Source organism: Prunus mume, linkage group LG1 (assembly GCF_029339155.1).
Source record: "Prunus mume cultivar Tortuosa linkage group LG1, ASM2933915v1, whole genome shotgun sequence".
In the NCBI taxonomy this organism is placed as follows: domain Eukaryota; kingdom Viridiplantae; phylum Streptophyta; class Magnoliopsida; order Rosales; family Rosaceae; genus Prunus; species Prunus mume.
Window position 1 is genome coordinate 22,236,629 of NC_142698.1, and position 20,752 is coordinate 22,257,380.

At 37.5% G+C, this 20,752-nt stretch overlaps 2 protein-coding genes across 4 annotated transcripts in view; both read right to left on the reverse strand.

Annotated features, from left to right (window-relative positions):
* Positions 1-463: 463 nt before the first annotated feature.
* LOC103318936 (mediator of RNA polymerase II transcription subunit 15a-like) lies at positions 464-8,490 on the reverse strand. Its single transcript, XM_089045539.1, is given in 13 exon segments — positions 464-1,135; positions 1,490-1,578; positions 1,667-1,848; positions 1,851-1,860; positions 2,469-2,804; positions 2,961-3,863; positions 4,665-4,726; positions 5,931-6,083; positions 6,086-6,361; positions 7,144-7,264; positions 7,441-7,552; positions 7,796-7,928; positions 8,150-8,490. Coding segments are annotated over 12 exon segments (2,562 nt in total). The 5' UTR covers positions 7,906-7,928; positions 8,150-8,490; the 3' UTR covers positions 464-927.
* A 4,127-nt stretch (positions 8,491-12,617) lies between these two features.
* The window catches only part of LOC103318924 (mediator of RNA polymerase II transcription subunit 15a), a 28,203-nt gene continuing 20,068 nt past the window's right edge, over positions 12,618-20,752 (reverse strand). Inside the window, exons 5-12 of one of the 3 annotated variants that reach the window (XM_089045528.1) lie at positions 19,114-20,475; positions 16,941-17,002; positions 16,153-16,227; positions 14,467-15,846; positions 14,004-14,348; positions 13,429-13,623; positions 13,251-13,339; positions 12,618-13,130 (exon numbers count right to left, since the gene is read on the reverse strand). In XM_089045528.1, the coding sequence (XP_088901654.1) occupies positions 12,923-13,130; positions 13,251-13,339; positions 13,429-13,623; positions 14,004-14,348; positions 14,467-15,846; positions 16,153-16,227; positions 16,941-17,002; positions 19,114-20,475 (3,716 nt within the window). In that variant the 3' untranslated portion in view covers positions 12,618-12,922. Of the gene's footprint in view, positions 13,131-13,250; positions 13,340-13,428; positions 13,624-14,003; positions 14,349-14,466; positions 15,847-16,152; positions 16,228-16,940; positions 17,012-19,113; positions 20,476-20,752 lie in introns of all 3 variants that reach the window. The other 2 variants (XM_008220381.2, XM_089045532.1) reach the window with 2 other exon arrangements.

Sequence of the window (20,752 nt, forward strand, 5' to 3'; positions counted from 1 at the left end):
AAAGTCGGCCCATTGGGCTTATGAACTCTTGCTGCCGCCAGTTTATCCTCTTCTTTATTTTTTCTTTTCTTTTTCCTAATCTTTTATATTTTCCCTAGTCTCACACCCATACTTAAAAATTGTAGGCGTTTGGTTTGCAAGCAAAATTAGTTCAGAGAAATAGTCCATTCCTCCAACCCAATTGAATTTAATTTTCCTTTCGCGTAGGTAATAAAAAAAGAAGCATTAAATATGTTTTTATGATTATCCCAATATGGTCTTTTTAAATCCAAACGATATTCTACAAGGAAGGAGATTCAAACTCGGATGGAGAACACATCCGCTCTAGCTAACTTAGCTAAACTCATATTTGGCACCCCAATATATTTTTGTATAGTTGAAAAAAAAAAAATTTATTTTCAACTCCCTATCCAAATGCAGCCACATAAAGTTTTACAACAACAAAAAACCGAAAAGATCTCCATATATAAACAATCCATATCCCCATTCTCTCCCTTAAAAGGGGGAAAAAACAAATTAACGAACCGCTTCACATTGTGACAGTTCACACATTATTACTGCGAGAGGCGGTCAGGACACTAGTCCTGCAGAATGCAGAATATTGATACAATTTTGTTACAAGCAGACGTAGCAGAATAGTGCATAATGCGGCATAACCCTACGAAAACATGCAGACAGATCACAGATGATTTACAGTATCCAAACTACAACACACAGAAGTTACCTAGGAAAAATCCAACAAGAACTATCCCAAGATTATTCACTTCGGAAAATCTGACCATATACAAAACATCACAGATTCCTCCTATACATGCAGACTATCCTAAACCTGCTTCATCGTTGCAGCAAAAAAGCGGTAGAAAAACTATGCATCACGGTTTAGATAACGACCCTTGGACTAGCTTTTTCCGGTCTGAAGAGAGATGATCAAGCAGCACTCAAGCAGTTCTCCCATGTCCCATACCTTGAGCTAAAACTGCCTCCACCACTCTGCTGTGCATGCTCGGAAATAACTGCACATGCACAAACATCCCAGGTCCTTGTTATCTCCCCAAGGGACATGGGTTCTGAAATACTTCGTAGAGATATGCTAAACTTTGACTTTGCTTTCACAGAAAGATCTTCATACTCCTCACTGCCAAAGCAGAACAGTAAAGTCAAATTTATGCTTAAAAGAAAACCTTTAGAATTTAACACATGAAAGCAAAATGAGTACATAAACTCAGAAGAGAACTGAAAATAAATAAAGAGATTCTTTGTTTGACCATTACAGCGCCACATACTGTTACCGACAGAAACTGAGGAATAGATTCTTTGTTTGATCATTACGGCATGTTGCGTTTGAAATAGGATTTCACCAGAATGGGGGTAAATAAGAAAGGACATAAGCCCATATGGCTGAGAATTCTCAATAAGAAATGCTACATCTCTTAGTTTATGTAACAGCAGCAGCAGCAGCAGAATGTAGAGGCAGAGTGCCTATCCTCACCTGACTTCAACTGGAAACTTGTCCAAGAGTATTGGAGAGCAGTTGGGATAATTGCTGGGAACAAGCAGTCTTAATGGCTGAATTGGTGGACTGCACCATATTAAAGGCAGGTAAATACGAAATATAAATATCTTGAAGACAGGTAAGAAGTCATTGCATTAATGTTTGAGAGCCCACCATCTGTGCTGAAGCATACTGCGATTTCAAGTCCGGACCGAAAGCCACAGCATCAAAAAAGCACTTGAAAATGGTTCCTTTACCCCCATCAGCAGCAGGTGCACTAGGGTCATCATCTTCATCACTGATATCAATAACTGTGTTGATCAACCGCTGCCTTATTTCTCTTATTTCTTCCAAAGAGCCTGATTAGCCTGCAACATAAACCACAAAATTATGTCCAATGAAGAAGCAGGAATGAGCCTTTTGACCAGAAATTGAAATACTTTGAGACGGGGAACTGTTTAAACAAATAACATTGAGTTAAGACCAGCAATAAATGATATGTGTTCAGGTTGGTTCAGAAATTTCTTGGTCCAGTAACGAATCTCTCATTATGCCCTCAATGCCCTCAAATGCACTTTTTTTAAATGTTTACACTCCTTTTTATAACTAAAAGGAGTGTAAGTGGATAAAATAGGAAAAAAGTGAAATCACCACTTTTATTTTTTCCTAAACACAAACAATCACTTCATTCAACAAAAGTTTCTTTTTTCCTCTAATCTAAAAGCAATGTAACATCTTTAACAGTGGACTCACACGGAGGCAAGTGCCTCACTCAGAATGTGCCAAAGCACTACAGGCACACAAGAAGCATATGCATATTAGGTGTGCAGGAAAGCAACTAGCTTTGCAGTCTTGCTGGAAATTTCATTTCATGATGTGATATCCCTTTTTAATATTTTAAGTGTGCCCAATCAAAGCTTTTACAACTGCAACAGCTGTCATTTCTAGAAGCATATACCAAAAAAAGGATTAATACCTCAATCCTAGGCCTCTTGATACGAGATGTTGCAGTTGACTCCAGGTCAGATGTCTCTGAACTGGCCAACTGCCTGAAACTATCATTGCCAGCTGATGGCACAACATTTAAGGGCATGGCACTAGCTAAGTGTCTTATTTTCCTAGACCCATTTGTTCCATCATGAGTCAAAACATTCCCTCCTTGCTGACAACACTTTGTCATGGTAATCAAATCCCCACCAACTGCATCTCTAGATCCCTTGCCTGGTGCTGACCCTGCCATCCTACTCATACTCACTACTGAGCCAATGTCACTGACTGAGGCACTCAATGCATTTGAAGACATCGATTTCACCTGAAAGTTCAAATTACATAAATTTTAAGTCAAACACGGTTGAAGGAATTTGAGGAAAACAAGAACTTAGAAAGTATTTACTGATAGAACATTTCAAGCACTCTGAGAGAGAGAGAGAGAGAGAGAGAGAGATGTAAACGAATCAGCTTTACTAACTGCTTTAATCAACCGTTCAAGAGGCTGCTCTGTAACATTTGACTTGCCAGAAATAGTTGACAAAGCATTAACATGAGTACCGTCTGGTACAATATATTCAGCAAGCAAAGGAGAGGCTGATATCCCAGGGGTGCCAATGGCAAGGGACTGGATCTGTGATCCGACACCAGTTGCTTGTAGATGCCCAATCTTCCCAGCATTTGCGAGTGAGGAGGGTTTCTCAGAATCCCCTGGCATAGAGGATGGAGCCATTGGAGTTGAAGGAGATGGGATGACATATGGGGAGCTAGAGGTTCCAGCTTTTGTGTGAGCCAGTAGATTCTGCTGGTCATTTTGGGGTGAAGAATGTTGCAAAATTTTAGGGGATGCAGCCTGAAGGAATTGGGTTGTTGATGAAATAGGAAATGGAGATCCTGATTTCAATTGCTGATGGGAAAAAGCACGCTGGCCTGCAGCTCGTCTCATCTTTAACTCATTTACATAATTGATTTGGTGCTCCTGCTGTCGTTTTATATGCTGGTGTTGAAGCATACCAGAATTTGACTGAATGGAATTCATGTTTGCCTGTAGCATATTAACCCCACTCTGTGATGACAAGGCATTCATATTCTCTTGTTGGGGAGCACTGACAGGAGTTTGTTGGTTGCTGCCCACAGGAACCTGCTGCAATGAGTTCAGTGCATTTCCTTGCCCTGAATCCATGTTGGAACTAAGCTGCAATGAAGTCATCATGTTCTGCTGTGCTGTTGAAAACCCCGATAAAGAAGACACAAGATTTTGCTCCAATCTTGTCATATTGTTCTGCTGCATTGTTGCCACAGAACCTTTTATGTTAATTGATTGCAACTGTGGGTTCATTTGATTTTCATGAGATTGCACTTGAGTAATTTGAGTTTGTGACTGCTGCATGGAGTGCATATGAGGTGAGGAAAACTTTTAAAACCCTAAATAAATTGTAAAATAAGAAAGAAACAGAGAACTGATTATAAAAACAAAAAAACAAAAAAAATTAAAAATTTGTGGCTGCCACAGCTGGGAACCATGCAAGCCAGAAATCTTTTGTTTTGTCGATAAAAGTTTTCTTTTGTTGGGGTTAAAGGAGGGGGAAGGGCACAACACAAGAACAGTTTCGGAATATTGGTAGATGATGCAAGTAGATTAAGATTTTTAAAATTGTGTGGCAGTATGGGTGGATAAATAGTAAAAGGGTGGCCACAAAGCCACTCTGTTTTTCACGTGGAATGCATTAATCATTCATGACACTGTCATGCAGTACTAATATTATTTCATGCAATAACAATCAGGTAGCACTGGACTAAAGAGTATTTTTCATAAAATTTAGCTTCGTTTTTCTATATCACATGAGAACAGCATTTTCTTCTGAACAATGACATCCTAGGTTATATTACCTGCTATGCCGTGTTTTCTATTATAATAGTAATCATTTGTTTATATATATATATATATATATATATTTCCAATATCATTATCATTACGTTCTGTTGTTACAGAAGCTAATTACATTCCCTATGAATCCTGTATACAATACCTTCTTTTTCTTTTTTGAAAAGGATAAATAATACCCACACATAGCAAAAATCCTGTAACCGGGAAAAAAAAAAGCCAACCCAAAATTGCACCTTTCTTTCTAATCATATATCCTAGTGAATACCCTTGAATGGAAAACAAGTCAGGACATCTTACTTTTTGATAGACCAGCTCTTGCCAATCACCCCTAGTTGCATGTCCAGTCTGGGCTGCGGAATCTGGAGATGCAATGCAGAAATATGTGTCAATGTAAGCACATAAGATTGTACAAAATTTGATTATGAGGGTTATAATTTTGAAAAAGCATTGCCTGCAGAAGCGGTAAGAAAAATGGAAAACTATCCTGCCCAAAACAGTTAAAGATGCGTTTTTCGTAAAATAGAATGAAAATATCATTCCCTACAGCATTAGCAGTCTAAGAACATACTAGAAGCTTCATGAGCTGAAGCGGAACAGGAATACGTATGCAGTAAATTGTAGATAGTACATTGATGGGCAACTACATTTACTAAACACAGTAGCATAACCATAAGGCTCCACCCAAAACCCTTTATCTATAAACCAATTGAAGCAAACCTGAAGAAATAAAAGGCTATATTTTCAAAACTAAAAGGGAAGAAAGACACTTCAGATGAGGCTTCACAATTACTTTTTACCAAAGAAAAAAAAACTTTTAGAGTTGAATATCAAGAGAAAAGGCGTTAACAATATGTATAAACATTTTCTCTACCACCATACGTCATGAAAAAACTAAGACATCAATCAAATCACAGACATAATATCTCCAAACAACTTCAATTACAAACATGAAGCACCAGAGTTGAAAGGTACACTTACGGGAATCAAGGTGGTAATATACCCATTTTAGGGGGTTTTGTAACTATTTCCCTGTCCTTCAGGATTATTATTTCATATAACTATGTCATGATCCTTGTGCCTTTCTATAATTGAACTGCAGGTCAGCCTACTGATATTAAGAATACAAGAACAAAGTTGAAATTTTTTTCATCAATTTGGGATTTAGCTTCTTTTATCTTTATTCCTGTGTCAACACCCTCTGTTCCTTTTACATTTAAACCACACTGATCATCAAATTACCAAACACAATTCACAAATTTCACGTCCACTAGATATTGCTAAGTAACATTTAAAACACAAAAAAGGACAAACAAAGATGTATCATAAAAACAAATAAATAATTACGGAGCCTGTCTACATCACAACACCAGATAAATCACATAAAAAAAGACAACGTTGACCCATAATGCAATATGGTAATAGGCCCAAAATCAAAGTAAAATAAAAATATAGAATACTAAAATTTCGCCCAAAACATGCATCTGTCTGAATAACCTGAAAGCACATGCATTAAAAGGTCAACAAATAAAAGGGTACTGAACTGCATAATTTCAAAAGTCGTACTCGATGATGTCTCAGGAAGGAAGCTCTGAGATTGATATAACTGCTTTTGCTGATCCCTTACGTTTAGGGATTGATGCTGCTGTTGCTGTTGAAGAACTACCTCTTGCATTCCTTGCATTTGCCTTTGAGAACTAGCAGACATATGGGAGGGTACCCTTGGCCCATGGAGTTCCCAAATGAATTATGTGAAGTTCCAGACATGTTTTTGATGTTTGGATTTTGTCCAACAGTACTTGAAATGGGAGTCTGGGTTAAACCGGAAGAAGGTAGTGCAGATGATAAGCGAGCAGAACTTTGAACACCAGTAGGTGGAATGTTATTCTGAATGTTCTGTGATAAGAGTTGTTGGTGTGATTGAGATTGATTAGCTGACAATGGTATAGAGAGTGATAGCCCTTGATTGGGGACTTGGGGTTGAATACCAAAACACCCTACTCAAGTAAAATAGAAAGAATAAACACCAAATAAATAAACAAATGTGAAATCAGGTATACGATAAATTCCATTTATTCTCATCAATTGATCCCTTGCCTTAAAAACTAAAGTAAAAATTATATAGCAACCAGATTCTAGTCTTGAATTTTCACCATACAAGCCTATATAAATGTTTGTGTGTGTATGTGTGTCAACAATGAATCTTCTCAGGTAAGAAATATGGGAATAAGGAGACAATAGAACTTTTCTAGAATTTACCCTTCAAGAAAAAAGCTACGCTTAGAATACAAAAACAACTATTACTTAGTTTGTAGTGCATTGCTTGGAGAGAGGTTTAATTTTTTTGGAGGAAAGAAACAGGGAGAAGTTCTGGGAAGATGTGCTTTGTTGGCAGTTTTTTGGGTAGTGTGGGTGGAAAGGAATAGGAGAGTTTTTGAAAATGTCAAGGGTGATTAGATAGATCAGTTATGGAATCGGATTCGGTTTTGGGCATCCTTGTGGGCATCTACTTCATCAGAGTTTAGGAAGTTCACCCTTTATTTTATCTATTTGGATTGAAGGCAGTAGTATCGTAAATATATTTATTTCAAGTAAAATGTGGTAGAGGTGTCCTAGTTAAAATTTTGGTGGTGGTACTTTTGTTCACTAATTACATACTGGCTTTTTAAATAAAATTGTTGTTATGCAGGCCGGGAGAAGAAAGGGGTAGTTGACAGTGTGCAGCTGAAATTTGTTCAGGTGCATGAAATAGTAACATAGTTTTCATAATTGTTTTTACCTGGATCAGGGGGCCTGTTGATATTACCAGCAGAGTTCGTTGGTAAAGAATTTTCTATTGCATTCTGAGATCTGGTCTCCAGTGAGTATATCTTCAGAGCAATTTTCTCAAAATAATCCGACTGTACAAGGCAATCCATGCTAAACTTAGAATACATTGTTATCCAAAATGTAAAGAAAGTTGAAACACAGACAATATCTATTTAAGAAACTGCATGCGTAATAGAATAGGTACATATCTAAGTAAGCTTGCATGTCTTGTACCATGAAAAATTAGGACCATGAGTTATGGAAATACCTCGCTTGTGGCAGCAGTATAAATCATTTCCTCAAACCTTACAGCAATTTTCTTGTGCTCCGGTGAGCTCTCTTGACCAGAGCAGGGGAAATGCCTCTTCAATGTATCCATTCTTTATATGCAGTACATTTAAAATAAGTTACTGACAACCAAGGCATGGAGGTAGTGTTCATAACCACAAAAGTGAATTCATCAGGATAAATAATTTAATCCAATTAGCTTTCTCTTAAGAAATTTGTTTTTTTCAACGGGATTAGTGATCTTAGGTTCGAACTCCATGGCACCTTGGTGTGAGAAACCCATTCCCCTATAGTTTAGACTATTGCTGGTACTAAAATTAAAATAAAACGCTTACATCATGTTGACAATTCTTTGCCTTGACTCTAGCTGCAATTGACTCCCCCAATTGCCTGCATCCATGGAGGGCTCTCTAACTTGAGGAGGCCTCCAATTATTGGTAGCCATCAAAATCCAAGGAACCCAACAAACTGTCAATAAAGAAAAAGCCACAAAATTTAGAAACTTCAATGAAAACGTACGAAAGGGGTACAAAATTTGTACAAATCTAGATAAACTTGAACGATGATACACTTCTGTGTCAGAAAATGCATCCATCTAAGCTGGTTTTAAACATGATTTTGTCATGAAAATCTCCAATATACAATCCCTAAATTCACATATGCAAAACCAAAACTTAAGATTCACATACAATCGAAAACCCAATACAGTTTACGCCGATCAGAGGAAAAAAAAATTACAGAACAAAATTGATACCAAAAATTAAAAAATTTCCGTTTTCTTTGAAAAGTTTCTGGATATTGCCCAATTAGGAAAATAGGGCTATAGGGGAAACAAAGGAGGTCATCAGGCTCAAAGACTCAAATTGGAGAACCTTGAATGAAACTCGTTATGTTTATGGTGTTTTTTGGCTTGTGCCAATTGGTTTTTTACTTAAGACTTAAGAAAGAGTATCCAAAAAATTTTAAAAAGAAAAAAGCAGAAAAAAGAGAAGTTTTGTGCGATGAAAAAAGGATCATGTTCTTATTTTAAATTTTTAATATGAGAATATGTTAATTTACTATATCATCGAAATAGTTTCAATGATTAATAAACTCATTAAATAACATCAATCTTTGTTTTTTTGAATGTTTTATTATTTTATACTTTTTTCTTTAATAAACATGTAAGATGGTGATTTTCTTTCATTTTTACTTTTCTTACTTGTTGTAAAAAAAAAGCAAAATGTATGCAATTCTCTTCATTTTAAAAAAATAAAAAAAATAAAAAATAGTATAGCCGTGCGGCTTTTACGCGGCACTTTTTTAAATTTTTTTTCTTAATAAATCGTATAGTACTATTTATATATATATATATATATATTTGCTTGGATCCTTTTTTTTTTCTTTTAATTTTTTTCTCCTGATTTTCTTTTACCAATAAGAGTAGTTTAGAGTATTATCTATTACTATTAGCCGCGCGGCGATACTCGATTTTTTAGTTTTTTTTTTATAAATAGTATAGCCGTGTGGCTATACATTTTCTGACATGTGGGTGCCTAGTCGCTAGGTGGGATTTTTATTTTTTATAAATTGTATAGCCGTGCCGCTATACTTGATTTGTTTTCATTTTTATATATATAAAAAAGTATCGCTATGCACTTTACTCAAAGACTTTTAAATAAATAGTATTGCTGGTTATACTTTTATATATATATATATATATATATATGCTGGGTGTAAGGGCCTTTTTCTTATGGTAGTTACAAATAGGCTAGGCTGTCGTAAGGAGGAACTAATGAAATTATCCATTGTGCCTGAGTTCAGAAATCAAGCCCCAAGTATGCTTCAAAAGGACAGTAGAGCCTTAGGAAACATCTTGGTTACCTTCACTAACAAAAATAACAACAGCTTACAGATGAATTCTTAGTGCTTACAAATAGAATCTTAGCTTGGTATGAGAGTCTTGTGGCATGGAAGCAAAGTTGTCATGAGTTTAGCCTTAAAGGGAAAGAGTTGTGAGTTTCTATGAAAAACAAGAGTTCTAAGGAAAAGGAGGAAATGATTATCAGAGGTTTTGGCTGAGAAGAGGAGAGAGGCTAGGAAATGGGTGACTTAAGTTTTTTTCAGCAGCTCGACAGAGGTTTTGTCAAGCATCAGAACGATCTGCCAAGAGGAAAAATAAGGGGGAGAAGGGTGAATTGAGTACAAAATTGCTGGGTTTTGGAGGTATGAGAGTAAGCTTGCTCTCTGGATGTGGTTGTCCCTTTGTTGGGTAGAAGAGGTCTTATTTATAACTACTGGAAGCTATTCTTTTCCAAAAAACCCTAATGGTTTCTATCCAAATTGGCCAAGCTTTTCCCTTTTTTTCTTCTCCCTTCCTCTGACTTATCTTATAATGGTAAAATCCCCTCTGCCCAATCTCACAAAATCAGGGATTTTTGGGAGCTCAATACTCTTCCCGCAGCTACCCTAGTGGAGAACTCCTATTCTCAACCATCCCATTTCCCTTCTTTTCTTCCTTCTTTCATGGCCAGATCTGATGAAGGAAAGAAATGGGTATACATGCTGGTTCGAAGGGTGCCCCTATTCCTGGCAGCCTGCCTGCTAAAATCCTCTGGTCTTTTGAATGCCTTTACTTGAAATTTGTTCCCCATCCCCATGTGATGGAGCTTTCCAGCAGCTCTGCGTACGTGGACATCCTTGCTCCCTTTATAGCTTTTGTTTTTCAACTAAGTGTTGAGGCTTTGCAGGTCTTTATTTTAGTTACATGGGCCTTCTAGGACAATGGGTTGGTTTATCTAATAAATGGGCTAACCTTACCAAGTGTTGGCCTATTTTGTTGAGGTGTTGGGCTAATTTGGTTAAGTTAATAGGCTATTTTGGCTAAGGTAATGGACTATTTTCTCTTTTGTGCTCACCCACAAGTTTGGGCTAAGAAATGGCAGTTCGAGACTCAAGCAACCCGGAACCTCCATTTCTCAGCTCATCAATGGGCCTCATGACAACTTATTACCATCCATACCACAATCCACTCAAGCAAGCCATGGACATCGAGTGGCTTGGCCCCACTTAGGCTTGTAGCGTGGTTGGGTGTGCAATAATAATTTCCTGCTTAGCATGACATGTCGGTTGGCATGCTTTTAATTATGATGCTTGATGGGATAACTAGCATGGATTTGCAGAGCTAATGCATTTTATAATCTAATCTCGATTCCTAGCATGATGGGTTATTTATTTGGCATGGCACGTGGACTGTGACTCGCATATGGCGGGGTTTCATGTACTCTGCTTTACGCCTTTTTTTAATAAGGTGTTGCGCCGGAGATTTATTTGGGCCTAACCATGGACTTTTTTGGGCCTCAACACTGGGATCCTTTTATTCTTTTAAATTTTTTTCTTCAATTTTCTTTTATCGATAAGAGTAGTTTAGAGCAATATTCATTACTATTAGGTCATTACCTGAGTCTCTATTGTCCCCTTTTAATTTTTTACATTTCTAACTTATTTTAACAAATATACAAGATGGTGATTTTGCAATATCTTTGCCAATTAGAACAACAATTTCAAACAAAGATTTATGGGTATATCAGTAAGAGAGGTGCTAGTATTCTTTGATGTAAATTGTTGTTTGGAAAGTGAAGTAATTACTAAGAACACTTTAACTCAGCATGCAATTCTCTATGATAAAAAATGTGTGCAGTAACCAAATTTAATAGCACTCGAGAGAACGAGGTCGAACAAAGACAAACATTCCCACACCCAAAAAAAAAAAAAAAAAATTGAACTCTCCGATTGATTTAGTATGAAGTTTAAGTCTCTTCAATATCAAATGAGGAAATGTTAAAACTAGCAAAGTAATATCTATAAAGTATAAACTAATGCAAAAGGAGGGTCCTTTTTTCTTAATTTTTTTTATATTAAATAGTATAGCTGCTCGGCTATACCTTTTAAATATAATATATTCAACGCGTATAGCCAACCGGCTATACTATGGTTTTGATTTAAAAATAGTATAGCCGCGCGGCTAGACTGTTTTTGACACGTGGATACCTATGCACTAGGCATTTGTTTTGTTTTGTTTTTTTATGTTTTTTTTATAAATAGTATAGCCCAGTGGCCATACTCGGGTTTTTATATTTTTTTAAAAATTAGTATAGCTGAACAGCTATAATATTTCTAAACACGTGGGCGCCTAATCGCTAGGCAGGTCCTTTTTTCATAAGTAGTATAGCCACGCGGCGATACGTGGTTTTTTTCATTTAAAAACAAATAGGACAGCCCCGTGGCTTTACTCAACACTTTTTTTAAAAATGTTTTTTTTATAAATAGTATAGCCGAGCGGCTATACTATATATAATATATGCTCAGATCCTTTTTTTCTTTTAAATTTTTTTCCCCAATTTTCTTTTATCGATAAGAGTAGTTTAAAGCAATATCCATTATCTACAATGAACTCTCTAAACCATCTATTTAGACAAATTTTATGGAGGAATTGGAAAAATACAATTACAACCATGTTTTCTATCAACCTCCTAAAATAGGGAGACCTCTAGGAGCTCCTAAATCTAAGAAGAGAGAAGATTCCTAGTGGCTCCCTATAATTTAATGTTGTTTTTTTTTTTTGGACGAAATAATGTTGTTTTATGCATATTTTAAACTTTTAATTAACGCAAACTATTTTTTTAATATTACTTTGTATAGAGATGGATAAATTATATTGAATTAAAAAATAATTATAGTATTTATAACTCTCTAAACTAAGGAGTATGATTGGAGTTCAAATTTTATAGAAAGCTCCTAAAATAACTTATGTGTATTTTTAACTAAATTTTAACTAAAAAATAGGGAACATAATTATAGATGCTCTTAAACATAAACATACTTCTCTATAGAGAGCCTGTGCAACTGACATTGCATTGCATCCTTTTGCTGATTCAGATAGAAGAGAAGGTGTTCCAAATTTTGTTATCAAGTGCTACACGGACTCCAAAACGTCCTCTGCCCACCCCAGCACATATGTACCTGGCCCCAACCCCAGCCCCAATCCCGGACAGATCGGATTGAGTCCATCCGATCTGACCACAAGAAGGTCCTCACTCAGATGAAATTCTTCTTATTTCTCCAGGGATATCCATCTTATAGAACCACCAGGAGAAGGGGATGGGAATATTGATACAATTTGTCACAAACAGACAGCAGAATACTGCATATAATGGGGCATTTTCAACCCAACGAAAAAGACACAGATCACAGATGATTTACAGTATCCAAACTACAACACACATATGTTACCTAGGATAAATCCAACAAGAACAACCCCCAACATTATTCACTTTGGAAAATCTGGCCATATACAAAACATAACAAGTTCCTCCTATACACGCCTTAACCTATAGACCATCCAAAAATTGCTTCATCATTGCAGCAAAACAGCAGTAGATAAATTATGCATCACGGCTTATTCCAGGTCTGAAGAAGGATTATCAAGCAGCACTCAAGCAGTTCTCCCATGTCCCATACTTCGAGCTAAAACTGCCTCCACCACTCTGCTGCGCATGCTCGGAAATAACTGCACGTGCACAAACATCCCAAGTCCTTGCTATCTCACCAAGGGACATGGGTTGTGAAATGCTTCGTAGAGAGATGCTAAACTTTGACTTTGCCTTTACAGAAAGATCTTCATACTCCTTACTGTCAAAGAAAAACATTAAAGTCAAATTTATGCCAAGTATTCTCAGTAAGAAATGCCACATCTCTTAGTTTATTTAACAGCAGCAGCAGTATGTAAAGTTGGATTGCTTATTTCCTCACCTGACTTCGACTGGAAACTTGTCCAAGAGTATTGGAGAGCAGTTGGGATAATTCATGGGAACAAGCAGTCTTAATGGCTGAATTGGTGACTGCACCATATTAAAGACAAGTAAATACAAGAAATATCAATATTATGAACACAGGTAACAAGTCATTAAATTCACATTTGCGAGCCCACCATTTGTGCTGACGCGTACTGGGATTTCAAGTTTGGACTGAGAGCCACAGCATCAAACGAGCACTTGACAATGGTTCCCTCACCCCCTTCAGCAGCGGCTGCACTAGGATCAACATCTTCATCACTGATATTAACAACTGTGTCGATAAGCCGCCGATTTATTTCTCTTATTTCTTCCAAAAGAGCATGATTAGCCTGCAAGATAAGCCACATAATTAATCACGTCCACTGAAGAAGCAGGATTAAGGTTGGTTCCGCAATTTCCTGATCCAATAATGAATCTCTCTCTCCCCACAGAGGAAAAAAATAAGAGAACATTATTCCCTCAAATGTCCTTTTTTTTTCTTCTTAAGCACAAGAACTTTATTCCCAAAAAGTTGCTTTTCTTCTATAATCTAACAACAATGCAGCACCTTAAACAGTGGACTCACAGTTAACATCTACTGCCCATCTTTATAATATAAAAATATAATAAAAGTATTCCAAAGAGGCAAATGCCTCATCTCAAAATGTGCGAAGGCAGGCAACTAGTTTTCATTGCTTGATGAGTATATACCACAACAAAAGTTTAATACCTCAATCCTTGGCCTCTTGATACGAGATGTTGCAGTTGACTCCAGATCAGATGTCTCTGAACTGGTCAACTGCTTAAAACTATCATTCATGCTGCCAGCTGATGACACCACATTTAAGGGCACGGCACTAGTGTAGCGCCTCATTTTCCTAGTCCCATTTGTTCCATCATGAGTCATAACATTTCTTGCTTGCAGACGACACTTTGTCATGGCAACTAAATCCTCACCAACTGCAGCTCTGGATCCATTACCTGGTGCTGACCCTGCTATCCTATCAATCATACTGACTACGGAGCCAATGTCACTGACAGAGGCACTTAATGCATTTGGTGACATCGATTTCACCTGAAAGATACAATTACAGAAATTTTATCCAACCGAGGGGATTTGATGAAAACAAGAACTTAGTACGTATGTTCTGAAACATCATTTTAACCACTCCGAGAGAATCAGCTTTACTAACCGCTTTAATTAAGCGTTCAAGAGGCTGCTCTGTAACACTTGACTTGCCAGAAATAGTTGACAAAGCATTAACATGAGTATCTGGTACGCTAAATTCAGCAAGCAAAGGAGAGGCTGATATCCCAGGGGTACCAATGGCAAGGGACTGGACCTGCGCTCCGACACCAGTTGTTTGTTGATGTCCGACATTCCCAGCATTTGAGAGTGAGGAAGGTTTCTCAGAATCCCCTGGCATAGGGGACGGGGCCATGGGAGTTGATGGAGACGGGATGACAAAAGGTGAACTAGCAGTTTGCAATGGGGTTCCAGCTTTTGGGTGAGTCAGTAAATTTTGCTGGTCAACTTGGGGAGAAGAATGCTGCGAAATTTGTGGAGATGCAGCCTGAAGGAGTTGGTTTGTAGGAAATGGAGATCCTGATTTCAACGGCGGATGAGGATAAGCACGCTGGCCTGCAGAGAGATGTTGCTGAAAAACCCCTGGCTTTACACCCATCCCCTGTCTCATCTTCAAGTCATTTACGTCATTCATTTGATGAAGCTGTGGAATTTGCTGTTGGTGCGCCTGCAACTGTGCTGGAAGCTGCTGCTTTGCTTGCAGTTGTAACTGCTGCTGCTGCTGCTGCTGCTGCTGCTGTTGATGTTGCAGTAACTGCTGCTTCTGCATCAATTGCTGCTGCATCTGTCGATGTTGAAATTGTTGCTTGAGTTGATTCTGAAACATTTGATGTTCCTGCTGTTGTTTCAAATGCTGGTGTTGAAGCATACCAGAATTTGACTGAATGGAATTCATGTTTGCCTGTAGCATATTAACCCCACTCTGTGATGACAAGGCATTCATATTTGCTTGTTGGGGAGCACTGACAGGAGTTTGCTGGTTACTTCCCACAGGAACCTGCTGCAATGAGTTCAGTGCATTCCCTTGTCCTGAATCCATGCTGGAACTAGGTGGCAATGAATTCATCATGTTCTGCTGTGCTGTTGAAACCCCAGATAAAGCCGACATAGAACTTTGCTGCAAGCTTGTCATATTGCTCGGCTGCATTGGTGCCACAGAACCTTGCAAGTTCATTGATTGCAACTGTGGGTTCATTTGATTTTCATGAGATTGCACTTGAGTAATTTGAGATTGTGACTGCTGCATGGAGTGCATATGGGGTGGGGGGAGCTGCCCTTGCTGCAGAGAAGAAACTGGCTTCCTAGGTCTATTTGTATTAATAAAATTTACTATCTGCTTTTCGTATAAAAGCAACTTCTCCTTCAAACCAGGTGAAATGTTACTTTTGGAAATCTGTAAGACTGATATGAGGCGCTCTAACATGGTCCTGAACATTTTCAGTTTGTCAAGCTGCTCTGATTTTGGTTGTTGTGGAAGCGAATCATGCTGGCAAACAGAGAGAACAATATATATGATGAGTAAGCAAAAAAACAACCAATATTAGAAGTAACAAGATTTTGTAGCAAATAATATTATTGGCATTGTAACTAAAAAAGGTAAAATTTTATTGGCATTGTTGGTGGGGTAGCAGTCCCATGTAGACAGTATACATGGCTGGAACAAGTAAAAGGTAGATCCAGTTGAGGGATCTATCATCGACCATCACCACAATATCCTTGAAGAGAAAGGCTGCTCAATGGTAAATGTTGAGCAACAAATAGTATAGGGAAAAAAAATGAAGTGATTACAAACCTGCTGAAGTTTAGTAGCAATTTTCTGATACATTTCACTTAGTTCGGGTAAGTACATCTCCTTCATGACTTTGATCTGCAAAAATGGAGTAAGAAAGGCAAAGATAATTAGAAAGGACTTTGTTGTAGCTACATGCTTGCAGATACCATAATATCACCAGATTTCTTTGTTTCGTAGTAGCTCATGCATCTATAAGTTTTCCTGTCCAATGCTTCAAAAATACAGTGCCAACAGAAAAGAGCTCACGCATGCAACAATGAATTTGGAAAGTATGACTTCATGCATGCTTGTACGTAAGGTATGGACAGTTCAGATAGAGCCTGTATACGATCCCTACCAAGACAGCCAAACCTACCCTTACTTCCTTTTTAATAATATGGTAATATGGGAATGTAATCTTCTTTCTACTGAAAATAATAGAAATTTTGATTTTCTATCCATACACAACGTATATGTATTCCTACCGATATTTACTGTTATCCCAGCAAACCCTGCCGTCAATTCCCTTTTCAATCCTCTATCACATGTGAACGCAATTGTCCTGAAAAGTGTATTCCTAAGTTATATTACCTTCTATGCACTTTTTTCTATACTAAACCATGCATTTTTATATATTCCTACATGATCACCAGTATCTACCCTTGTTACAGCAGTTAATTACACTCCCCACAAATCCTGTATATAATCCCAACACAAATAGCCAAACCCCAAATTGCGCCTTCTCTTTCTTTCTAATCTTATATCCAACGTGAATGCCATTTAATGGACAACAAGTCAGGGCATCTTACTTTTTGAAAGACCTCCTCTTGCCAATCACCCCCAGTTGCATGTCCAGTCTGGGCAGTGGAATCTAGAGATGCTACAAAATATACAGAAATATATGTCAGATATTTGCACATAGACGGTTATGATTGAGAAAAATCATTGCCTGCAGAACATTGATAAAGAAAAACGTAAAACTATCCTGTCCAAAATAGTTTAAAATGTATGTTTGTAAAATAAAATTAAAAATGTCATTTCATTACATAAGCAGTTTACGGACACAGTTGCAGAACATTGATAAAGAAGAATGGAAAACTATCCTGTCCAAAATAGTTTAAAATGTATGTTTGTAAAATAAAATTAAAAATATCATTTCATTACATGAGCAGTCTAAGGACACAGTAGAAGCTTCATGAGCTAAAGCGGAACAGGACTATGCAAGCAATAGATTGTGGACAATCCATGGCAACTATATTTAATAAACAAAGTAGCAAAATAATAAGGCTCCACAAAAAAAACTCTCATCTATGAACCAATTGAAGCAAAATTCATAAATTAAAAACCATATTTTTAAAACCAAAGGGATGAAAGACACTTCAGATAAGATTTTGCTCCTAGTTTCTGCTTATGAGGAAAAGTTTCACATCTACTTTTTGCCAAAGAAATAGAAGCGTTTGGAAAAGAGCTTAACAATATGTAAGAACATTCTCTAACACCATAAGTCAAGAAAAAACAAAGATGCAAAACCTGAAGTAAAATGAAATAAAAGCTTCAGCTTTCATCAGTAAAGTCAAAGTTATAAAATCTTCAAGCAACTTTGATTATAAACAAAAAGCACCAGAGTTGAAAGGTATACTTATGGGACTCAAGGTGGTCTATATGCCTATTTTAGGAGTAGACGCAAAACTAGTAACAAGGCTATTTACATACAATCTATTCTGTCAGTAGGCTTACTATTTCCTTATCCTTGTGGATTATTTCCTATATATATATTTTTTTTGGAATAGAAACTATATAAATTCAAAGAGATAAACAAAGAAACAAGCAACTGGATAAGGAATCCACAAGAGCAAAACAAAAGAAAACAGCAACCTCAAGACCAAAACAAACAAAGGAAAACAGGACAAAAGCAAACAAAAAGGCCACCCCGGAAAAAAGAAAAGAGCAACACATCACTTCACAACTGCTAACAAGTCTCGCATAATAGAAGAGACAGCCAAATCCTTAAAAACAGGAGTAACTGAAGCCCATAAAGCCTATTTCCTATCTAATCAGGTCAACTCTATAATTGAGCCCTAGTTCCGCCTATGGATATTGAGAATACAAGAATAAAGCTGAAATTTTTATCTTGAATTTGGTATTTGGCTTCGTTTATCTTTCCTCCAGTGTGCTGCATCCTATATTAGTCAACGCCCTCAATTCCTTTCATATAAACTTAAACCACACTGAGCATCTATTTAGCATACACAATTCACAAAATTTTATGTCCACTAGATATTGCTAATTAACCTTTTAAAAAATGTAAACTTGACATGGCTTGTTTTAGCTCTATCTTTTAATATAACCGGACATTTTGCATAGGAAAAGACACTGTATGTGGTTTAACAATATAGAGCACACAACCAGGGATAAATGTGTTTGACAGATAAAGGATGATGCACCTATTTAACAGGATTGTATACACTACTCTACTGTGTGTTTGTATTGTGCTTCAGTGATGGTCACAGCAAACAATCAGTAAACTATCTAAGTTTTGAAACTATAAAAGTATAAAGGTGGAGTGCACCTACTTGGCATGATAGCTGGCACAAACATTCTGTTGACTAAGTCCATTGTGCATCCATGTATATTGTAATAAAAGAAGTCACATATGAGAAGATAACATTCCAAAGTTCGATTATTTTCATGGAATCTAGACCCATACATCAAGCAGGCATAACAAAATATATTTCTCCATAAGTCATCCAAAAAAAGTGTAGCACCACAAAAGCAAACATACAAATAAGAAGCCTGTTTGCATCACAAAACCAGCTAAATCTCATAAAAGTGACAGCGTTGACCCATAATGCAACGGCCCAAATGAAAAGTAAAATTCTGTCCAAAACATGCATCTATGATAATCTAAATAATATGAAATCACATGCATAAGAAAAGGAACAATTACAAGTGTTGGAAACTACATAATTGCAAAAATCATACTCGATGATGTCTCAGGAAGGGGTCTTTGAGATTGATATAACTGCTTTTGCTGATCCATTACGTTTTGTGGTTGCAGCATGGTTCCAGGAACCTGGCCTGAGGCTTGAAGTCTTTGCTGCATATCTCGTTGCAGTGGATTTGACTGCTGTTGCAAACCCAATTGCTGCATCTGTGTAGGCTGTGACTGAATTTGTGACAACAATTGTTGCTGTGATGCCTGAGGTTGTGACTGCTGTCCTTGAGTGGGTAACAAGTTAGATGAACTCTGATGTTGTTGTTGCTGCCCTTGACCCTTGGATTGTTGCAACAAGTGTACAGAGTGCTGATTAGTTTGCATGCTTGAGTTACCACTTTGAGTTCCAAGGTGCTGCTGTTGCTGTAACCCAGTAACATTACTCTGAGGGCCCAACTGTGGCTGATGCATATTCGAAAGGTTGCTTTGCTGAGCCATTAACTGCTGCTGCTGTTGTTGCTGCTGTTGCTGTTGTTGCTGCTGCTGCTGTTGTTGAAGGTTTAAAATGTTATTCTGCTGGCTCAGTAACCTCTGTTGTTGCTGTTGCTGCTGCATATCCCCAACATTGTTTTGTTGTCCGATTAGCTGATTCTGCGACAAGCTCGTAGCATTTGACTGTTGCACCATAAGCTGCTGCTGTTGCTGCTGCTGTGGGGGTAATATTGGCTGTTGTGGCATTGATGTTTGCTGTTGGTGAACAACAGAGGCCTGTTGTTGTTGAGGCTGTCTGAGAACTGACTGTGGATGCTGCTGAAGCATAGATGGTGTTGACTGTTGAATTGCAGATTGTTGATTCTGCTGAAGACTAGAGAGAGATGATTGCACCATAGAAGGTTGAATAACAGATGATGTTTGCATAACAGGTTGCTGAGAAGACTGCAACTGAGTTGGTTGTAATAGGTTCGGCTGCTGTTGCTGCTGTTGGACAAGTTGTGGGATATTTCCCTGCTGATATTTGGGCTTCAAAAGTGGATGTTGCAACTGTTGGTACATATACTGCTGGGAATTCTGGGATTGCTGCTGCTGCTGCTGCTGCTGTTGTGGAACTACCTGTTGCCTTCCTGGCAATTGCCTTTGAGAAGTAGCAAACATATTGGAGGGTACCCCCTGGCCCATATTCTGCATGTTTTGATTTTGCCCAACAATACTTGGAATAGGAGTCTGGGTTAAACCAGATGAAGGAGGTAGAGCAGATGATAAGCCAGCAGAACTTTGAACTCCAGCAGCTGGAATGTTATTCTGAATGTTCTGTGATAAGAGTTGTTGACGTGCCACAGGTTGATTAGCTGGCAACGGCATAGAGAGCGATTGCCCTTGATTGGGGACTTGGGGTTGCATACCAAAAGACCCTACTCATGTAAAATAGAAAAAATAAACACCAAATAAACATTTCCAAATAGATAAAAAAAAGTAATAAAAAAAAATTAAGTAAAAAGATATAGCAACCAGATTCCAGTCTTGAAATTTCACCATACAAGCCAACAGATATCAACAATGAATCTTCTCAGGTAAGAAATGTGGGAAAAAGGAAACGATATGGTTTTTCAAGCATTTAACCATCAAGTAGAAAGCTACGTATAAAATAGAATAACAACCCACCCTCCATTTCATAAAGCATGTATGCTG